Genomic DNA, 21,091 nt, shown 5'->3' on the forward strand with positions numbered 1-21,091 from the left:
TCATGTGGTTGTTACTTTGACACATTCCACCTACCTAAAGATTGTTGTAGACCAGATACACCCCTTCATGGCAACAGTATTCCCTGATGGCAGTGGCATCTTTCAGCAGGATAATGCGCCCTGCCATACTGCAAAAATTGTTCAGGAATAATTTGAGGAACATGACAAAGAGTTCAAAGTGTTGACTTGGCCTCCAAATTCCCCAGATCTCAATCCAATTGAGCATCAGTGAGATGTGCTGGACATACAAGTCCGATCCATGGAGGCTCCACCTCACAACTTACAGGACTTAAAGGATCTGCTGCTAACGTCTTGGTGCTAGACATCACAGGACACCTTCAGAGGTGAAAAATGTTTGCAATGCCTAGCTAAGTGTTAAAACATGTTTACAACACCTAGCTATGTGCTAAAACATCTTAGCAACATGCTAATCTCTATCTATCTATCTATCTATCTATCTATTTAAACTTTCAGACTAGGCTTTTTCAAGCCAACCTAAAGTTTGTCCACAAACTTTTTAATATAGTTGTACATACAGTGCACAGTGGATATGACATTAAATTATAGTGCACGTAAATTGCTCTGTCGCTCTCGAGCGTATCCAGCAAGAGCTGCAATCTATTGACTGTCTTCACTTTACGTGACCCGGATCACCAGCTTGGAGTGTCACAGACTGACCGTCGGAGGGACACAGTTTTGATCCAGTGAACACTTGTCATGGTGAACATACAAACTCAAATTCAGTCCTTAACTGAAACTTAGCAACAATTTGCACCCATTAAAACAACCAGAACACACATGCTATTAATGTGGTTTCTGGACTAATGTGAGGCCAATGAAGTAAAGAATAACAAGTAAACACAAACCGAGAACTGGATTTGTTTGTGTTGTGTGGGTGACTGAACATGAGCAGCACTCTCGGGACACAAAGGGTCAAAATGTTATATTTTACCTCTACTGGCCCATGGTGCTAATGTAAGTTAACCTAAATCAGCTGCTCACAGCAGAGTCGAGTACCACCCTCACGTCCACAGGAGCAAAATAATTACACAGAGTTTCTACTCTCCTTCAAGCAGTATTCAACATGACAGATTTAAAGCAACAGCACTGTCACTGATGTGCTTTGACACTGAATGCACATGAATCTGTTTAAGCACAGCTGTTTAACATAGGACATGCTGACAGCAGTGTGAGCAAGCATATGTGTGTGTTTGAGAGAGAGAGAGAGAGAGAGAGAGAGAGAGAGAGAAATAATACAAGTGTTTACTCACATCTGTGTCAGGGCCCTTGTCAGCCCCAGGACAGCAGAAGGTAACAAACTCATGGCACCTTTTGTGGACAACAAAACAGCACACTGTGAAAGAGAGGACAAACTATATCAGATGAGCTGAATACATTCAACTAATATGACATATTGAAAAAGCACTACATGTTAGGTTAAAAGATTTAAAAGAATTACACTGTATATATGGAGAAACCTCAATATGTTCCTTTCACTTATGGGTGTTTCTTCAACTTGGGGAACTTTTATGTCCCAGGGGTTGATTTAATAAAAATGGTATCCTTTATCTGAGTGGTAAAAAACTTGGTGACTTTTCCTCCACTAGCCATCTAAACACACACAAAAAATCTGGACTTGATTCGATAAGTCTAAGTGGTCGTAAAAAAAAGCGACACTTGTGGTGATCGGATCCAAACTGAACCGCCATAGGAAATGAATGGGAAATACTAAAACACAGAGATTTTTTTTAATTATTATTTCTCAACAACAACAACAAACAAAAAAAAGACACAATGCAGAACACAACCACACATAAATGAAGGGGGGATATTATAAAACATCCACAAGCAGAAAACATATGCACACACACACATACACACACACACACACACACACACACACACACACACACACGGTTTGTTTGTTTATATTAGTGATCTCTCATTAACTTCCATTGAATTAATATCAGGCTAATGATATTTTCTATTTTCAAACTCTACCCCTAAACCTAAACCATACCATTACACAAACATGTGCACATCACTAGATTTGAAGATCAACATTATCTGACCCATTTAAGAGCTTTTTTTGCTTTTTATGAGGACATTTGGCCCTCACAGTTAAATCTGTCTATATATACCAAACATACCACACAGGTCGAAGTCTGAGTCTGACCCCTGTGTGACAAAGTTTATGGTGTAAATTTGATGTTTGAAATAAATGATAGGTAACAAATGAATTACTCCTTTCTTTGTAACACAACCAGATTTGATTATGGCAGCATGGTCAAGTTTGACAGCATATTGGCACATCATTGCAAAATCTGACACTTCAACACAAGTGGTTTAGAAAAAAAAATGCTACAATTTGACAAATAATATTTTTTAGAAATGTCTAAACATATATCCAATGCATAACTTGTGATAGTATCTAAAAATAAAAGTTTGTTAAAACATGAGCTTATTGAGATCAGCCAATGCATAGAGCACTGGAGCCATCTACTGGACATAGTTGTTATTTCATGTAATTGTTTTTATTTATTCCATCAGATGTCACTAGAGACCCCCAATGAGAGAGAGACACTCTTTCAGTTTACTGAAATGAAGGTTTTTCTTGAAATTAAGATAACATAAAATTTGCATATTTTGTTTTTGAAAATTGTTTAATTTAGTAATTTAGAGCTAAAAAAACCATTCAATTCCTCCCCAAAAATTAGTTCTTTTTTTTTTCTTTTTTTTTTTACATATATATATATAAAAAAAAAAAAAAAAAAAAGTTAAAAAGAAATGTAAAATATATATATATATATATATATATTTGCATATATTGGACCTCATAACTAAAATACGAAAATTAGATTAGAAAAAAAACAATATTTGAATATCATAATTTTAGGTATGTTTCTTAGAAGGCAACATTGTGAGATAATGGAAAGAAATGTATCAAATACAGGTTTTTATGCATTTAAATATTTGAAGTAAAAATGTGTATACATGACTACTGTATATGAGTATAAATAACTTTATATTTTGTGGGTATCAAAATACTAAAAAAAAAAAAAAAAAAAAAAATGCTGTAAAACAATTGCATTGCAGTGAATATTAGTGTAATAGACTTTACAATCTTTACAATGTTGCTTCTAGGCAACAAGCACATTTAAGCAATTCCTCATTATATACAAATAATTTAAATGACTATAAATGTAAAAAAAAAAAAATACTTAATAATAATAATAAAAAAGGGAATAATATTTTTTATGGCTAAAAAAAAAAAAAAATCTATAAAAATTTCTTTTCTGAGGGCAATTGTTCATAGCTAAAATATGCATCCTAAACAGTGCACCATGCAAAAAATTAAAATAAAAATTAAATGATCACTAGGACTTATTGTGACCACGAAAATGCTGTTTGTTGTTTAAGTCAAAGTCATCCCTTCATAATTACCATTATTACATTGTCATATTATTACTGTGTGCATTATGTGCTTGCAAAGTGAAGAAAATGGTTTATTAGCCTGAGTCAACACAGTGCAATAGAGAGCTACCTAATTAAATCACAGCTTCTTGTGGTTTAATAATCCTACAAGGAAGGATCGCAAAATTAAAAGAAGCTTAATGGCCAAATACAAAGCACATTAAAATCACTGCAATACATTTATATCACCAGCAAAATCTTGCAAATATTATTTTGATTATTCTATATATCATCCAGTCCTAATCATGAAAATATAATTTACATCGATAATTTATAGGCCCGTTATCCCAAACTGCAGAACTTTTTGAACAATAGAATATACGTACTGGCAGAGTAAAAGTCATCACAGTTTGCTGGAAGGTTCTCTAACAGTGGAGATCTGTTTAAATGTAACCAGCATCTGCTACATTATCAGCACATAAACCTCCCACAAACAGCAGAGAGCTGGAATCACTCCAATCCATCCAAACGCTGTCAATAGCTCCATACAAACACCACACATCAATTTACACTGGGCTACATCCATCTGCAGCAGCATTACATTTGACCCTCCACTATAAGCAGGCATTGAGATTTATATAGTGTCGAGTGTGGCGTCTCCACTTCCATCACCATGACACATTGAGTGAGACCTGTATCAGTGACTGTGAGTGATCACATACTAACCACAATTAACTCATAAAATAAAATAAAAAAATAAAAACTTTATAGTGTGTGTGAATGATGCACACTAAGAACTGTAAAGTATTGATAGAGGACAGTAGATATATATGACAGACTCAAAGAGTCTATCGGGAGAGACAGAGAAGTTTGATTGAATGGAGATAGTCTGTGTGTATGTGAGACAGATCAGACTGTGTTCTGCTGTGTGTTTCTCTCATTTCCCCATGAGTTCATTACCACCACAGCCAACATACAACATCCTCCAAACACAGCACCACACACAGCATCAACTTCCTCCTGACACACACTGTCCACACACAGATGTTTTCTGCTCTATAGGCTGTAATACAGTGAAGAGGAATGCATATTTTATAAACTGAACCCTGGTTTCAATGCGGGATGTGAACCGGGGTCTCCCACGCTGCTGATGCAACACGCTTCCGGTCAAGCCACAGGTGACTGTAAACATGTTTAAGCAGATGCAAAAATGGTGCTTTAACATGACAACTTTCCTATGATAATGTTGTCATTTTTACCGTCATTTTCAAAAAGCTTCATCCAAAGTGTCTTGAAATTGGCTCATTCTGTCTAGGTGCTGTCTGGGTGCATTATTATTCAGGTTAATTTATGATGGAGTTACACTACACCACCATCTACAGCAGGTCACAGTTCTGGGGTTTAAATGCTTGTATCCTTCAAAAATCCTCTTGTTCCTTTAGAAAACAGGAGACTGGTGAGTTTGTTGCCTAGACTAGTTGTGGAATCAATCAGTCCTGATGTCACAGCTCAGCAGCAGGTGTGATTTATCCTCTTCACAGTGTGTCTACAGCTGCATTGGAGAAAAAGATACTGCACAGCTGCATGATTAACAAAACATATCTGCAACGACACTCTCACAATTGCTCTTAAAGCCCTGTTAAACATGCCTTTGACTCCAGCCAGGCCTCCTAAGTAATCATATTGGCCCGGTTGTTAGGGAGGGTAGAGTCACATGGGTTACCCTCCTTGTGGTCTCGATATAGTGGTTCTCGCTCTTGATGGGGCACGTGGTAAGTTGTGCACGGAGACTGAGAGGTTAAGATGTGCGGGCTGACTGTCTTTGCACGTGATGAAAGCGTACAAATTTATACCAAACGAAATCAACCGAAATAGCCAACTCATAAAATGTGTGCGAATTTTCATGAGATCGGGTTGGGTGAGCAACTGCGCCACCGCGATGACCTAGTGAGCATTGGGAATTGGGCATGCCAAATTAGGGAGAAAAAGGGGGAAAAAAATATTAAAAAACGCCTCAAGGCAGTGAGAATTGGCTGTCAGCCCCGCCCTCTAGAAACAATTAGACAAGCTTAATTCGACTCAGTATTTCAGCTCTAATAGATAGGGATTACAGGCTGCACCAGGTCTGTGTCTTACTCCTTCCTTTAGAGAAACGAGGCATGCTCATGGAATAAGGACATTGTCTTTTCAATACAGAAACGACCACAATGCCTCCATGAGCTGAAACAAAGTTCAGCCTAATTCCTGCCTGGAATGAAATACAGAGAAATAAATGTACTTGTCCATGTTAAAGCTCAACATGATCACATGGGAAATCGGCGTGCTATTTCCAAGTGTTTTGCCACTCATATTCGGACCCAATGTGCAGAGTTCTGGATAAGTGCCACCATGGGGGGCATCTGTTCATGCCCCGAAAATTTACTATGCTGTGCTTTTGAAGTCGGCATGCTGTTTCGAGAGTTCCAGTACTCTAGAATTGGCCAAGTTATGCCAACACACTGACAAGTGCCATCAGACATTTTTGAATCAGCTGCAGCATGTTTACCTTCCCCATAGTGCATCTGAACCCCCGTTGTGTCAGCAGCGTGGGAGACCTGGGTTTGGATCCTGCGTTGTAACAAGTAATCATTTTCGCATAATCAATGATGATCACGATTCGGAGATTGCATTTTTCTCCCTAAAATTACATTTTTACTCCACTTATGGTTAGGTTTAGGTTTGGGGTTTGAGTTAGGGGGTTCAGTTTATAAAATATGCATTCCTCTTCACTGTATTACATCCTGTACAGCTTAAAACAACTCGCTTTTAGCGCTCCTCAGAGGACATTTAACAGAAAATGGAGCTCACACGTGCCCATACTCCCAACAACAGTTACCGCTTTGGCCGCTGGAGGCACTGTTTTGAATTTCATTAAGCACAGACTGATTTTAGCTAAAGAAAAATCAACCTACTGTTTGTTTCACTGGGAAATCAGTCCAGCTTTTGCTGTGCATCGCAACTGTAGTTCCAACTTCGGCCCCTGGGAAGGGCAATTTAAACATTCGACCCCCTGTCACAACTCTTCGTGAGGTCAGTCTGCAAGCTTAAGCAACCTGTCCCTATTAAAATGTGTATATAAAACAGTACACAAAGTCTAAACATCCATGCTGTAACACTTGGAGCTGGCCCAGCTGCCCTTAAATAAGACACCGGGTGATGCCATGACACACAAAATGAGCCCAAATAGAGTGAGAGCTTCACAGATGTTTCTCCTGAGAAAAAGACAGTAATCTCACATGTGTCTCCAATAGAGTTTCAGAAGAGATCTAAACAACATCTTAAACTGAGCTACAATTTTTCAAGATGCCAAAAACTGCAAACAATAGTCAGAGATTTCAATATGAACTCAAACATTTGTCATCAAAAGACCAAATAATCTGAGCTATGCTATCCACATTACTGCTCTATACCCTTACTGTATGGCAACAATTGTCTTGAGGGAAAACATCTGAGACAAAGTAGATACATAAATGAAACCTTTGACATTCAGTTGTTTTAAAAGATAGAGGACTTGCACTTTGCACTTTGCAAAACCATCATTAACACTCTGGCATAGGCCTCCTTCACACCACTTGTTCCTTCCAGGGGAAAACCCCAAAGGTTGGCTGGTTTCAGTTGTAATTCTTTTCAACCTACTCAAAGATCTTTGTGCAGCAGGAGGTGCCAGTGCACAACCTCTGTTGCTCCAAACAACATTGGCTGTACATTCCACAAGCAATCAATATCAGCACTGATATCAATATTAGTACCCAGTAATGAGAAGAACTGAATGAGCGAGGTACAGAAGTGCACCTGACTAAGGGTAAGACAGCACGTCTATTCCCAAGGGTGCATCTTGGACGCAAATCAAGAACAACAGCTTGCAAAGTGTGTTTTCTCGTAATAGGAATATATTTACAACAGCCTTGCCAAACAGTAACTTTTATTTTTCCATCATATGAATACAACTAGGGACAAGCATCAGAGGACTTCTTAAGAATGTTCTTATCTTTTTTTCTTAAGCCACAGTGCTTTCTGTTTATGTCGTATTTCGTTTATTGCCTCATGAAACAAACAGAATATGGGAAATGGCATGTCGTTACTTACAGCACATGACTAAAACCAGCCCTAAAACAACGTAACAAGGTGCAGAGATGTTGAAATAATCCTCACAGAGTGACATGAGCTTGGCTCTCACTCACACAGACACACTGTGTATCGTTTGAGGCTACCCAAGTCTCTGCCTGAAGGAAAGAAGCCACAGGCAGTCAGAGATTTTAACAAATTATTGGCGAAAATATCGGTGGTACTTCCATTATCGACGCGATAATAATATTTTTACTTTCCCCGTTATCGGCCAAAAATATATCGGCCGCCGATATATCGTGCATCCCTACCACTAATGTTTATAGCTAGATACCTTCTTACAAACTACTTATAATTTATCCTAAGAACTTCTTCATTTCCTAAGAACATTTTTGGGAATACGACAACATGAGTTTACTAGCTTCACCAACAAGACTGACCTGGTCAACCTACTACATCAGCTAGGTTTTGCTGGTGAATACCAACTAGACTAGAACCAAACCAGCCCTATCCATCATAAACCAGCTGGTCTTTCCACAGTGTTGGTTAGATTACTTCTGAAATGTAATCTTGTACTGATAAAAAAAATTATACTAATAATCAGTAATGTAATGTTTTAGATTATGCTTTTAGATAATCAAATCTGATTACTTTTCGACTAAATCTAATCATTCATTTTAAATGTATTACGTAACAATTAATCCTTTTATTAAACCCTTTCAGTCACTGAGTAAAACAAACATTTGTACTGACACTAGTACTTTTAACACAACATCAAAACTAACCATTACAAATGCAAAAGCTCTGGCTCAGACTGCTCTTTTAAAATTTAGCAGCATAAGCAGTTAATTGGCTGATTGGTAATGGCAACACCTATCAACTGATTCAATCAAAAATGTAATCATGAAATCCATAACAAGTAACTGTAATCTAATTACGCACATTTAAAAATGCAATGTAATCCAATTGCAATTTTTGCAATCTTAATACACATAATCTGTTACTACCCAGAAGTCTTTACAGCAGGCTTGTGAGTTAAAGCACTAAACATGTAGGCAGTATATTTCAGATGGAGGCTACATCCACATTAATCCGGATATATTTGAAAACAGGGTTTTCGTTTTTGAAACGCTCTATGTCCACATTGCTGCTTTCAAGTGTTTACCAAAAGTTCCTCGTCCACAATAAAATGTATGAAAACTCTTAAATCCCCTTACTGTGCAGGCGAAACAAAAAATGTTCCATGTATGTTCCATGTATGTTCCATGAAAAGCAACTCTCCTCGTGTTCAGTCGCCGGACAGTAAACTTTTCATCCCCTTTGAAGGAATGCAATGTAAAGGTTGTACATAGTAACATTTATTTTTAACAATGCTATCAAAGTAAAACAACAGGCAAAACAATGCCTCTACAATATGGGCCGCCATCTTGATTGTTATAGGTTGAATGGATCACATGACTGCGTCACATGACAACAAATATGTCATCGTTTTCAGATTTTTCCATTTCTCAGGTCCACAATACAACGCAAAGACGGCATTTTAAAATGTATCCACTTGGGAGAGTGTTTTCGAAAAGCTTCGTTTTCGCTGTCAAAAATGCAGTCTCAGTGTGGACGGAAGGCCAAAACATAGAGAAAAAGATGTATTTGTGTGGACGTGACCTAAATATAAATGACCTTGGGTTACTGTAAGAACTTCTTGTTTAATTTAATTAAGATGGTGGGAGTCACAATAATGACAACCAAAACTGCAAGAATGTCAAAACACATTGGTAGGTTCATTGGTACGAAATGTACTCTTGCTGAGGATTTTATAGAGGCTCCAGTCTGCATCTTAGAGGTATGTTCTGTTTAGCCTAATGTTTACAGTGCTCTCTAGATAACATTATTCTGATTGGCCAATTGCAGCATTTTATGGTCAAATCTTTTTGTGTAATGACTTCTAAACTACTTAATAAATCAAACTGTACAGTACAAATCTGTGCCAATGTTTTGTTTCTTGTATCACTTTGCACTCTCTTCTCACATAATACAAATTCAACTCACATCAATATTTCATGTACATTTATTTATTTAGTATATAGCCATGCAATAAGTGAAATAATAATCAGACATACAGTCATTATTGCAACATACACCTGAATGTACATTATACCTCTCCTAAGACACGATTTATTTCCTCCACCCAATCAGGAAAAAAACCCTGCTGATAAACAGACCCATTACACAAAGTTGCTTACAGTGTGCTGCAATTAAGTGATCACAGGGTGTTAACACTCCTCTTTCGCTCTCTCCGCCTATGTCACTCTCTCAGCTCAGTGTATCAGAGGTAGGGATTAGCCATGATTTATCTCACTCAGGTGAAAACCCTCAGTTTACTTTTAATGTGATATCACACTCAATGTACATATACTGATGTTATCAAATGTCACAGCCTGTCTGTCTCAAATTATGATAATAGACCAATGTCCACTGTTGAGACCAGGGATCAATTATAACAAAAATCATAACTCTGATTTGCTACAGCATGTTCATGTGCACAACAGATATGTTTGTGATGGGTTATAAGGTCCAACTGCTGCACAAAGAAACTTTGACAACATATAGATCAAAATGGAATGTCAAAATCGACACTTTTGTACAATTATTTTATTGTGGCAGCCATATTCTTAATCTTGATTTACATGTGATTAATTGTGCAGCCCAAAGTGACACAGAAAAGAAACAAAATACTCGAGTGGCAAAAAAAACAACAACAGAGCAAATCAATACAGAAATCAATGATTGATGAAGGTGGAGAAACAGAACAGAATGGAGGATAATGGAGCACAACAGTCTAGTTCCGGAAGTAAAATTCCTATTCACTTTCTCCATAGAATTTATATATTTTTTAATTAGGGCTGTCGATTTAACACATTAATTCAGTGCGATTAATTATACAAAAAATAATGCGTTAAAAAATGTATGCAATTAATCATGTCCCTGGACCCTAATAAGGAATATTCCTTATATCTGAGCAATTCAAGCATGGAGTACCACTTGTTTTCTCCAGGGGGCAGTAAGCCAAACTCGCTGTACAGGCAATGTACAGCTTATACAGACCAAACCACATTTATGGGTTGCGTTCCATTTCAAATTCGAATGCCCTTCCCTCGCAAACTTCACTCTGTCTCATGGACTCGGATGTACGTCACTGCTTACGTTGCGCGAGTGTCCACTACTGGAGGAAGACGTGCAATGGGTTTAACTGGAACACCCTAAACCCTTGATCACTTGGAACATGTTGAAAGCTGATGTCAATTTGTGGAATTATTCAGTGATGTCTGCACCTGAGAAAACGTTTTTGGAGATTGATGCAACCACAGATTCAGGTAAAGTTTAGTTGTAATTTCAGAGGCTTGTTTATAAATCTCATATGTTTAATTTTTTCATTAGAATGAATTGTTAGAAAGGGTTAATCAAGATTTACACAAATGAAAATGGTAACATAACAACGAACACATAGGCTATAACTGATAAACAGTTTAAGGTAGCTACAAGTATTATGCTGTTAAATCTCAATATAACTTTTCTAAACTGCTTAATTGACCTAACTTCACTTTCATCAAATATTAGAGTTGTGTGGGGGTGGGGTTGATGAAGCGCGATCTGCTGTCACGTCACAATCGAGTTGCATTGTGGGATATGGAGCTGCCTGAAGCATACATCAGAGTAGGCTCACTCCCCAGGTCAAAATCAAAGGGTTGAGTGTCTGTCAACAGAAACTTCCCTCGCTCACTGAACAAAGTGGAACGGATTTCCAAAATGGTGGTGGGGATTCCCCTGAGGGGAAGTGCTTAGGGGAGTTAGCAAGTGTATGTTAAAAGTAAAGTGGAACGCAGCCATAGAAGGCAGACAACACTAGATGAGCATACAAACACAGCTTGATGGAGCGCAAATCTGTGTTTTTCTAAGTTTCAAACTTTGTTTAACTTGACACAATGACCTAAAAACTGTGTGTTTATGATGCAACCGAGATGCTCCAAAATCATCCACCCGACACAGGTGTACACTGACGCGTACTTAAACAAGCCCTTATAATAAATCTCGGACTGATTGACAAATTAATTTGCAAAATGGATTGCTATGGACTGTAGGCCAATGATAGGCTTATGTTCAATAATATGGAAATATATAATATATTGCATTCTAAAGCCACTTTTTGAATTGTCTTTTTTAATGCTTCACTTGTGTGCCTAAATAATGTAATGCATTTTAATTATCTGTATTATTATTATTATTTAAACATTATTTCATTACAAAAAAAAAAAAAAGTTTTAACAGTGCAGTTCCTGGTAAAAAAAAAATAAAAAAATTACACAACCCATGATTCTAAAGAAAAATGATCTACCAATTAGTGAATCACATGCGGCATTGTGAATGACACAATCGAGTTGGTCTCCTACAATCTCAAACTACTTATATATCTGTACATTTTCCCATAAACAAATAATTAATAACATTCTTTATATATTTATAATCAATTTTAAATCAATAGTTTTATATATTTCCACATTTTTTAATTAGATTCACAATGCTTCATGGGATTGTAGTTCTTTCCCTCAATAAAGACGTTTAGTACACAGTCATGTACTTTGCCTTTATGTCTGATTTTCAAATACTTTTGCTTCAAATCAAACTTTGTAATGTTGTGATTCACCTCAGAGCCGACTCTTTTATGAAGGATTAAATGAAATCCTTATGGAAGAAATTAATGGGGAAAAATACTTCCAAAAAGCAATTAGTTGCTGTAATCTACTTTTAGTAAAAAAAAAAAAAAAAAAGAAGTGTAAGACATTACATTTTACATTATTGTAATCAGATTACAGTTACTGACTTTCAATCAAGTTAAAGGTACTATATGTCATATTTTTACTGTACGAAATCATAAAATGACCATGATATGTCATTAGAGAATTAGGAAATATGCTAAGTTGAAATACTGGCTTCTCCGGTAACAATGCTACAGCCAATATATTCCACTTTGAAGTAGAATATAATTTATGTTTATAAATTATAAAGTTTTCGCCTGTGTGATCCCGCCCACTGCCTACTCATCAACAGTATTTCGACACCACCGGGTTGCCAGATTTGAACAAGTTTGCAGGCAAACAACACTGCGTGCTGCTGCCATGGAAGCCAACAAATGAACTGGATCAGAGATAACAGATTCCACACGACCTAAAAAGCCTCGCCATCTGTCTAAAAACCACCATGACCAGAGGCGTAGTAAAACAAGGATAAATATTGGAGATGCCTTTGGAAGATGGAGACATCTTAAAGCCCAGAAATGCTGAGTTTGCTAATTCTGGCAACACGCATGAGCTTCGAGTCTGCGGCGGGGCAGACAACTCTCCAAAATTTTGAATTTGGACTGAAGTACTCGTTTCATACACTTATTGTCAATCTTACATATAGCACCTTTAAATACTTGGGTTACACATATTTAAATAATAAATATAATTTATGTAGAAATACATTTAAAACATTGTTCATTTGTACTGTACATCTGTTTTGTTTCTGTGACAGCTATAAAGAAAAAGGAGGAAATATATATAGAAATTATTTTGAAATGATTTCTGTGAGAAGTGTTTTAGACAGTACCTTATCAGTAAAGTTGTAAGTAATGTGATTACTTTAACTTTTTTTAGAGAAGTAATTAGAGTTGGATTTGAGTAACCCAAGGCTCGCATGTCAAATATCCTCACATGAAGCGCACAAGAGACTTGAGTGTGACGTTAGCATTTCGCTAAGCTAACGACAACTCATTACTAAACAAATATGTCATCATGTCACTGACTGCCACATGATAAGAACAGCACTTTTAACAAAACACACTGAGAGAGGCTAGAGTTACTGCTTTCTCTCATACCACTACACAACACAGTCTACTCCGTCTCTGTGTGTCAAATTTCCCCTCAAACTTTCATGGCCTGAGGAATGATACCGTGACTGTCTGGCAGAGAGAAACCCACACGCTCTGTTGTTTACACATCACATTGTCACTCTATCCCCGTGCAACTACACCGCCATGGCAACTGACTGACAGGTTACCAGCGCAGCTATAGCGAGAGCGGACTCGGTACTGCCGGGCTGCAGATCCTCTTTGATCTGAACGGACTGATTGTTTAGCATGAGACGGAAGGAGACACAGGCCAGAGCTAAAATTAGCAGTGAAAGCACTGAAAACTGATAGTGTTATACACATGAAGCTGAGCCACACACAAGGGCTCTGTTCCAACCTCTAGTGAGCTGCCATGCTGTCTGCTGTCTACACAGGCAGTTGCCTTCTAAGGCAGTATCCAAACTCAACACTCACAAATAGCACTTCTTACAAGAATCGCACAAGAGACTGTTTCTCATCTGTAAAACAAAATTTGCAATGCTCCTATGTGATAAAACTCATGCATTTGGAATTTATTCACGGGGGGAAGAACAAGTTCTGTAATCCTATAAACCCGGAAAAGTCTACAAACTGTGTCCTGTGTATTTGCATGCAAATACATTTTCAAATATATGCAAATATATTTGGAATTACGCTAAAGTGTAAAAGTGAACATGTAGTGCTTAAAAAAAGTTAGCACAACCTCTGAGTCATTTACATAAGTTAAATGTTGAACCGCTGTTTCTGAGTGACTGATAAAAATGAGTACTCGTGCAAGCCCTACTTTGTATATACAGCTGAAGTCAGAAGTTTACATTTAGGATGATGTCATTAAAACTCATTTTTTAACCACTCCACAGATTTCATATTAGCAAACTATAGTTTTGGCAAGTCATTTAGGACATCTACTTTGTTCATGATGAGTAATTTTTCCAACAATTGTTTACAGACAGATAGTTTCACTTTTAACTGACTATATTACAATTCCAGTGGGTCAGAAGTTTACACTAACTAAGTTAACTGTGCCTTTAAGCAGCTTGGAAAATTCCAGAAAATGATGTCAAGCCTTTAGGAAATTAGCCATGTAGCTTCTGATAGGCTAATTGGCTAATTGGAGTCAACTGGAGGTGTAGCTGTGGACGTATTTTAAGACCAACCATCAAACTCAGTGCTTCTTTGCTTGACATCATGGGAAAATCAAAAGAAATCAGCCAAGACCTCAGAAAAAAAAAAAAAAAAAAAAAAAAAATTGTGGACCTCCACAAGTACTGTTCACCCAGTTTTTTCAAATGCCTGAAGGTACCACGTTCATCTGTACAGTAAAACAAGTCCTATATCAACATAACCTGAAAGGCTGTTCAGCAAGGATTAAGCCACTGCTCCAAAACCACCATAAAAAAGCCAGACTACAGTTTGCAAGTACACATGGGGACAAAGATCTTACTTTTTGGAGAAATGTCCTCTGGTCTAATGAAACGAAAATTGAACTGTTTGGCCATAATGACCATCGTTATGTTTGGAAGAAAAAGGGTGAGGCTTGCAAGCCGAAGAACACCATCCCAACCGTGAAGCATGAGGGTGGCAGCATCATGTTGTGGGGGTACATTGCTGCAGGAGGGACTGGTGCACTTCACAAAATAGATGTCACCATGAGGAAGGAAAATGATGTGGATATATTGAAGCAACATCTCAAGATATCAGCCAGGAAGTTAAAGCTCGGTCACACATTTTTTTTTCAAATGGGTCTTCCAAATGGACAGTGACCCCAAGCATACCTCCAAAGTTGTGGCAAAATGGCCTAAGGGCAACAAAGTCAAGGTACTGGAGTGGCCATCACAAAGTCCTGACTTCAAACTGATAGAATATTTGTGGGCAGAACTGAAAAAGCTTGTGCGAGCAAGGAGGCCTACAAACCTGATTCAGTTACACCGGTTCTGTCTGGAGGAATGGAACAAAATTCCAGCAACTTACTGTGAGAAGCTTGTGGAAGGCTGCCCAAAACATTTGACCCAAGTTAAACAATTTAAAGGCAATGCTACCAAATACTAACAAACTGTATGTAAACTTCTGACCCACTGGGAATGTGATGAAAGAAATACAATCTGAAATAAATCATTCTCTCTACTATTATTCTGACATTTCACATTCTTAAAATAAAGTAGTGATCCTAACTGACCTAAGACAGGGAATGTTTTCTACTATTAAACGTCAGGAATTGTGAAAAACTGAGTTTAAATGTATTTGGCTATGGTGTATGTAAACTTCTGACTTCAACTGTATACAGGGCCATCAGAAATTATTCAGAGCCCTTAATGTTTTTCACATTTTGTTATGTTGCATAACTTATGCTAAAATGCTTTGTATTATTATTTTTTCCACACATCAATCTACACTCCATACCCCATAATAACAAAGCAAAAACCAAATTTTTGATAACTTTGCAAATTTCTTAAAAAGAATAAACTGAAATATCACATTGACATAAGTATTCAGACCCTTAATCCTCTGGGGTCTGAGGGTGTTTTGGGCTCTGGAGAAGTTTTGACATGCCTTGACATTTGTGCTTTTTTCAGTTGCTTAAAAACATATTAATGGCTAAAGTCTGATAACACTGTATTCAGCACAAACTGAGCTACAATAATATGTGAACAACATGTATGTACATGTATGTATTTTTAAGAAAATAGCGTTTATGCGTGGTTTTTGAAAAAACAAAAATGTTAAGTCACTGAAATAAAGCCATATAACACATACTAAACATTTGTTCACAAGACATTTGAGAACTGGATCTTGTAGCCTAGAGTTTTTGATACAAAAATGATGTGAAAACCATCCTGATCACTCATTCATACAAAACAATATAGTCACTTAACTTGTGTAAGACACTTTTAGTGTTAGAAAGGCCATATGCGAGGAGGCGTGGATGAGCATGAATATTGATGTGATTCAAACCTGAGGAGACAAAAACCCCTCCCCTGAGAGAGAATGAATGTGAGGAGACTTAATGCTTTAATGTATTGTTTGTAGTTTAAGTTAAAAGAAGTAATCTGACTATACATTTTCTTTACATAAAGACTTTACTTAAAAACTTTAGACCTACACTACCGTTTAAAAGTTTTAGATGTGTAAGATGTTTATTGTTTTTAAAAGAAGTCTCTTCTGCTCACCAAGCCTGCATTTATTTGATCCAAAATACAGCAAAAAATATTTTTACAATTTAAAATAACTGTTTTCTATTTGAATATATTGTAAAATGCAATTTATTCCTAAAGCTGAATTTTCAGGATCATTACTGCAGTCTTCAGTGTCACATGATCCTTCAGAAATCATTCTAATAGGCTGATTTTCTAATATGGGCATATTTACAGCACATTTTACACATTTATGTTGGGCCTCATGTATTCAAATAGAAGACAAAGACAGGTCTAACACAGTCGTAAAACCTGACTGAGGCCCACAAACTGTCATAAATCTTTCTGATAAAAACCGCGCCAAAATCAAACAAAGGGAGTACAAAACAGATTACAATCCCATGAAGCCTTGCTCACTAAAGGATCGAACTCTCAACTCCTATTGGATGAGGCACACAACAGAACGGCCCTCAACCATGATGTCATCGGGAGTAGAAATAACTCTGGGATTTGCTTTCAGCAACTTTGCTCACCATGTGTAAACGCAGCTCATCGCTGCTCTCAGGTGTAGCCTCGTGGCACAAGGAAGTAACATCCGAAACTGTGGCCATACAATCTCCATCTCGCTGGACAAGTTGAGATTACTCTGTGTTCCACCAAACACTCTAACGGATCCGAAGGAAACCGCCGAGCAAACACATCTTCATCCGTTTGCCTGCAGAAGCGAAGAGAAAAGATTTCTCTTCCCTCTTCAATCAAGTCGACGTCACTGATTTCTCCACCAGCCTGCCGAGAATCAGCAGCTGTACTGCCCACCGACAGAGTGTAGAAACGGCCTTCCGTCATCACCAAAGCCTCGAGGAACCGAGTCAGAGTTAAAGGACAGATGAACATACATTCGTCTGCATCCTCATATGATTCAAGTAAGAGGTTTACATCTGGGCAGAGATAGAATATTATAGTGTGTTATTCTTGTGTATCAAGGTTATTGCTTGTACAGTTTACGGACTGCCGAGTCCACTCATTGCTGCTAATAATACTCAAGGTATTATTGTAATGTACTGTTATCATGAATGAGATCTGCTGTGTTGTAGTCCAACCACATTGGACTGTTGTGTATTTCCGCCATCGCGGGTGAGACCGGCACACTGAGTTTATCCATTAAAGAACCAAAGACCGCGGGACGGTTTACAAGCCGTCCACCGCGTCTCTGAGTGATAAACTAACAGCTGCTTTCTCTCCCACGAACGTGAAACCAGCTTTGGTGCCGCCACTTTATTCTCTCTCTCTCTCTCTCTCTCTCTCTCTTTATCTCTCTCTCTCTCATACTTACCACACACACGCGACCCCTAACAAACATTCTCGCACACACTTTTGGCTAGAAGACAACTTCGTGATAAAGCTCAGCTTTGTCCCTAAGTTATCGTACAAGCGGAGACACACAGTAAATGGGCAGACGCCATTGACCGGCTTCTCTCCGGCCACATTCGCGGCCATATTCTCTGGCCAGAAATCTCGCGTGACGTACTCTCCACGAGAGCACGTCACTCCTTACACACACACACACCTTCCTCTCATGTGTTATAGGCTTATTTTGGTTACCATATCTAATCATGTCACTGTTTAGTTTGTAGTTGTAAGTCGGAAGTTTATTGACTGCATTGTATTAATTATTAATTGATATTACTGCATAAATAAACTTTGCTATATTTCAAAGAGAAGTGTTTTGGTTTGTTTTGCATACACCTGTGTCAATGCTGACAGGGGATGTCAGTGCTCAGATTCAAGCCTTCATTGTTTCTATCGAAGGTCGATATTCTTCGGATGTCGAGTTTCCTAAGATAACAATCTAATATTGAGACTGTTATACTATCTGGTTATTAGTCCCTGATTCCAGGGTGGTGCCCCGGCGATTTTATTCTATTGATTTTTGATAATTATCTTTGATGATTGTTGAATTTGAAGGATCAATAAGCTAGTGTTAATTTTAATCAATGTTACATCGATGTTAATAATTAATGATTATCTTTGATAATTGTTGATTTAAAGGATTAAAAATGCTAACACTGATTCTCATCAATGTTCTATTGATTTTAATAATTGATAATTATCTTTGATAATTATTAATTATTACTAATAACCAAACCCACTCCTGAACATGCAGCACTACATTTAATGGTGCGCCGTGTGAGGTTTTAATGAGTTAGATTCTATTATTTAATTTAGATATTAATTAATAACTAAAGAAATAATTATTAATTATTTCTGATAGTAACACTGATCTAAACAACCAGTAGAACCTACATTTTCACCCGAACAGATATTTGCAAGCACAAGCTTTATTGATGATAATGAGGCAGCATAAACACTAGTTGAAATATAATCTAAAAATGCATATTATTTTTATATCATATTACATATCATATTGATATCATACAGCATACAATTTAAATACCTGCTTTAGCCAAAACATTTAAATGTAACTAAAACTTGCCTATTAGGACATATTTCAAATTTCAATACTTTGAATACTGGCTGGCAAGGCTGGAAATAGTCCAACCAGTAAAAATATGTACATGTTTATATAAAATAGCATGTCAACTAATATGCAAGTAAAACTAAATGATTTACTCATCCGAAATTGTATCCTCGGCTGGATCAAGGCGCTCTTCAAAATGCAAACATTCCTCGTCGGATTCCCTCTCTTCTTCTGAGGAAAATGTGAACTCTTCGTCACTATCCAGGACCATCTGAAGAGCTTCCTCACCTGTGTAGCTTCCAAATGTGCAGAAAAGTGAATGAACTTGATGCTTTTTAAGGCAGTATTGGGGGCGTTTACCATTTGTATTGATCGCCTCAGCACATTACCGTATGAATAGTGCGCTCTGCTGGTGGATGTGATCACTTTAGGGATAATTAGCTGAGCCAGGAGAAACTGTACATCGTTTTGTTTCATACAGATTACATTGCAGGAGAATATTTGTTTTAAATTTGAATTGTTTTATTTAAAAGTTTTTAATTTTTAAGCTTTCTTTAGACATATGTTTCATGTTTGTGTGATAAATATTCACGGAGTTTCAGTTCATTTTTGTGATGTGTTTCAGAAAGATGCTTGTGGAGACAGAGACGGCTGAAAGTGCACCCTGTTTATTGTCTTTATTTTACAAAAGCACAAGGTTTTTTTGTTATTGTGAGTGTACACAAATAAAAGTAGACCCTTTATAGTCTCTAATGATGTCTTACACTTATCTGTATGCCCAAAAATGACGGAGTATTTTAGGTTGTTTCCGCTGGTATGAGGAAAAAATACAGCAGGACGTGCCGGCACGTCCATCGACCCCAGAGAGTTAACTCAGTACTTAGTTGAAGCACCTTTGGCAGCGATTACAGCCTCAAGTCTTTTCGGATATGATGCAACAAAGCTTTGCACACCTGGATTTGGGAATTTTCTGTCATTCTTCTCTGCAGATCCTCTCAAGCTCTGTCAGGTTGGATGGGGACTGTCGGTGGACAGCCATTTTCAGGTTTCTCCAGAGATATTCGATTAGGTTCAAGTCCGGGCTCTGGCTGGGCCACTCAAGGACATTCACAGAGTTGTCCCTAAGCCACTCTTGCATTGTTTTGGCTGTGTGCTTAGGGTCATTGTCCTGTTAGAAGGTGAACATTTGGCTCAGTCTGAGGTCCTGAGTGCTCTGGACCAGGTTTTCATTAAGGACATCTCTGTATTTTGCTGAATTCAGCTTTCCTTCAACCCTGACCAGTCCCCCAGTCCATTTAGCTGAAAAACACCCCCACAGCATGATGCTACCACCACCATGCTTCACCGTTGGGATGGTATTGTGCAGGTGATGAGTGGTGCCCGGTTTCCTCCAGACATGACATTTGGAAATGAGGCCAAACAGTTCAATCTTCATTTAATCATACCATAGAATCTTGTTTCTCACAGTATGAGAGTCCTTTAGGTGCTTGCACTGAGGAGAGGCTTCTGTCTGGCCACTCTGCCATAAAGCTCAGATCGGTGGAGTGTTGCAGTGATGGTTGTCCTTCTGCAAGTTTCTCCCATCTCCACACATGATCTCTGGAGCTCAACCAGAGTGACCATCAGGTTCTTGGTCACCTCTCTTACCAAGGCCCTGATGTTAGTGCTCACATTTACCTTCACACAGCAAAATACCATGGGCAAAATACATTGGGTATATCAATGGGAATCCGCACGATGGACTTCCAGTGGCAAAGAATTTCCCTTGCGGATTTCGCGTGGAGTTCAAGTTTGGTGAACTTTAACAGGTAAATTTGCCACTTTGACCAATAGGAAATTGCTTGGTTTGGTAGTGACCTCTGCGTGGGCGGTACTTCGGACACAGCTACACTGGATATTCACAATTGACAAGGATATCATTTTATCAGTGAGTTTCTTTTTAACATCACTCTAACAGTATAGTATAAACTGCAACATTAAAAAAGAGGCTGCTTGGCAATTTGTTTTTTTGCTGGTTCCACAGGTGCTCAACGCCCACCC

At 37.8% G+C, this 21,091-nt stretch overlaps 1 protein-coding gene across 2 annotated transcripts in view; it reads right to left on the bottom strand.

Annotated features, from left to right (window-relative positions):
* Positions 1–21,091, bottom strand: part of LOC127452151 (protein kinase C alpha type-like) — a 264,644-nt gene that overhangs the window by 171,495 nt on the left and 72,058 nt on the right. For both annotated transcript variants that reach the window (XM_051717414.1, XM_051717413.1), the window contains exon 3: positions 1,272–1,354. In XM_051717414.1, coding sequence (XP_051573374.1) covers positions 1,272–1,354 — 83 coding nt within the window. The remainder of the gene's footprint in view (positions 1–1,271; positions 1,355–21,091) is intronic.

This window comes from Myxocyprinus asiaticus, chromosome 14, assembly GCF_019703515.2.
Source record: "Myxocyprinus asiaticus isolate MX2 ecotype Aquarium Trade chromosome 14, UBuf_Myxa_2, whole genome shotgun sequence".
Lineage (NCBI taxonomy): Eukaryota > Metazoa > Chordata > Actinopteri > Cypriniformes > Catostomidae > Myxocyprinus > Myxocyprinus asiaticus.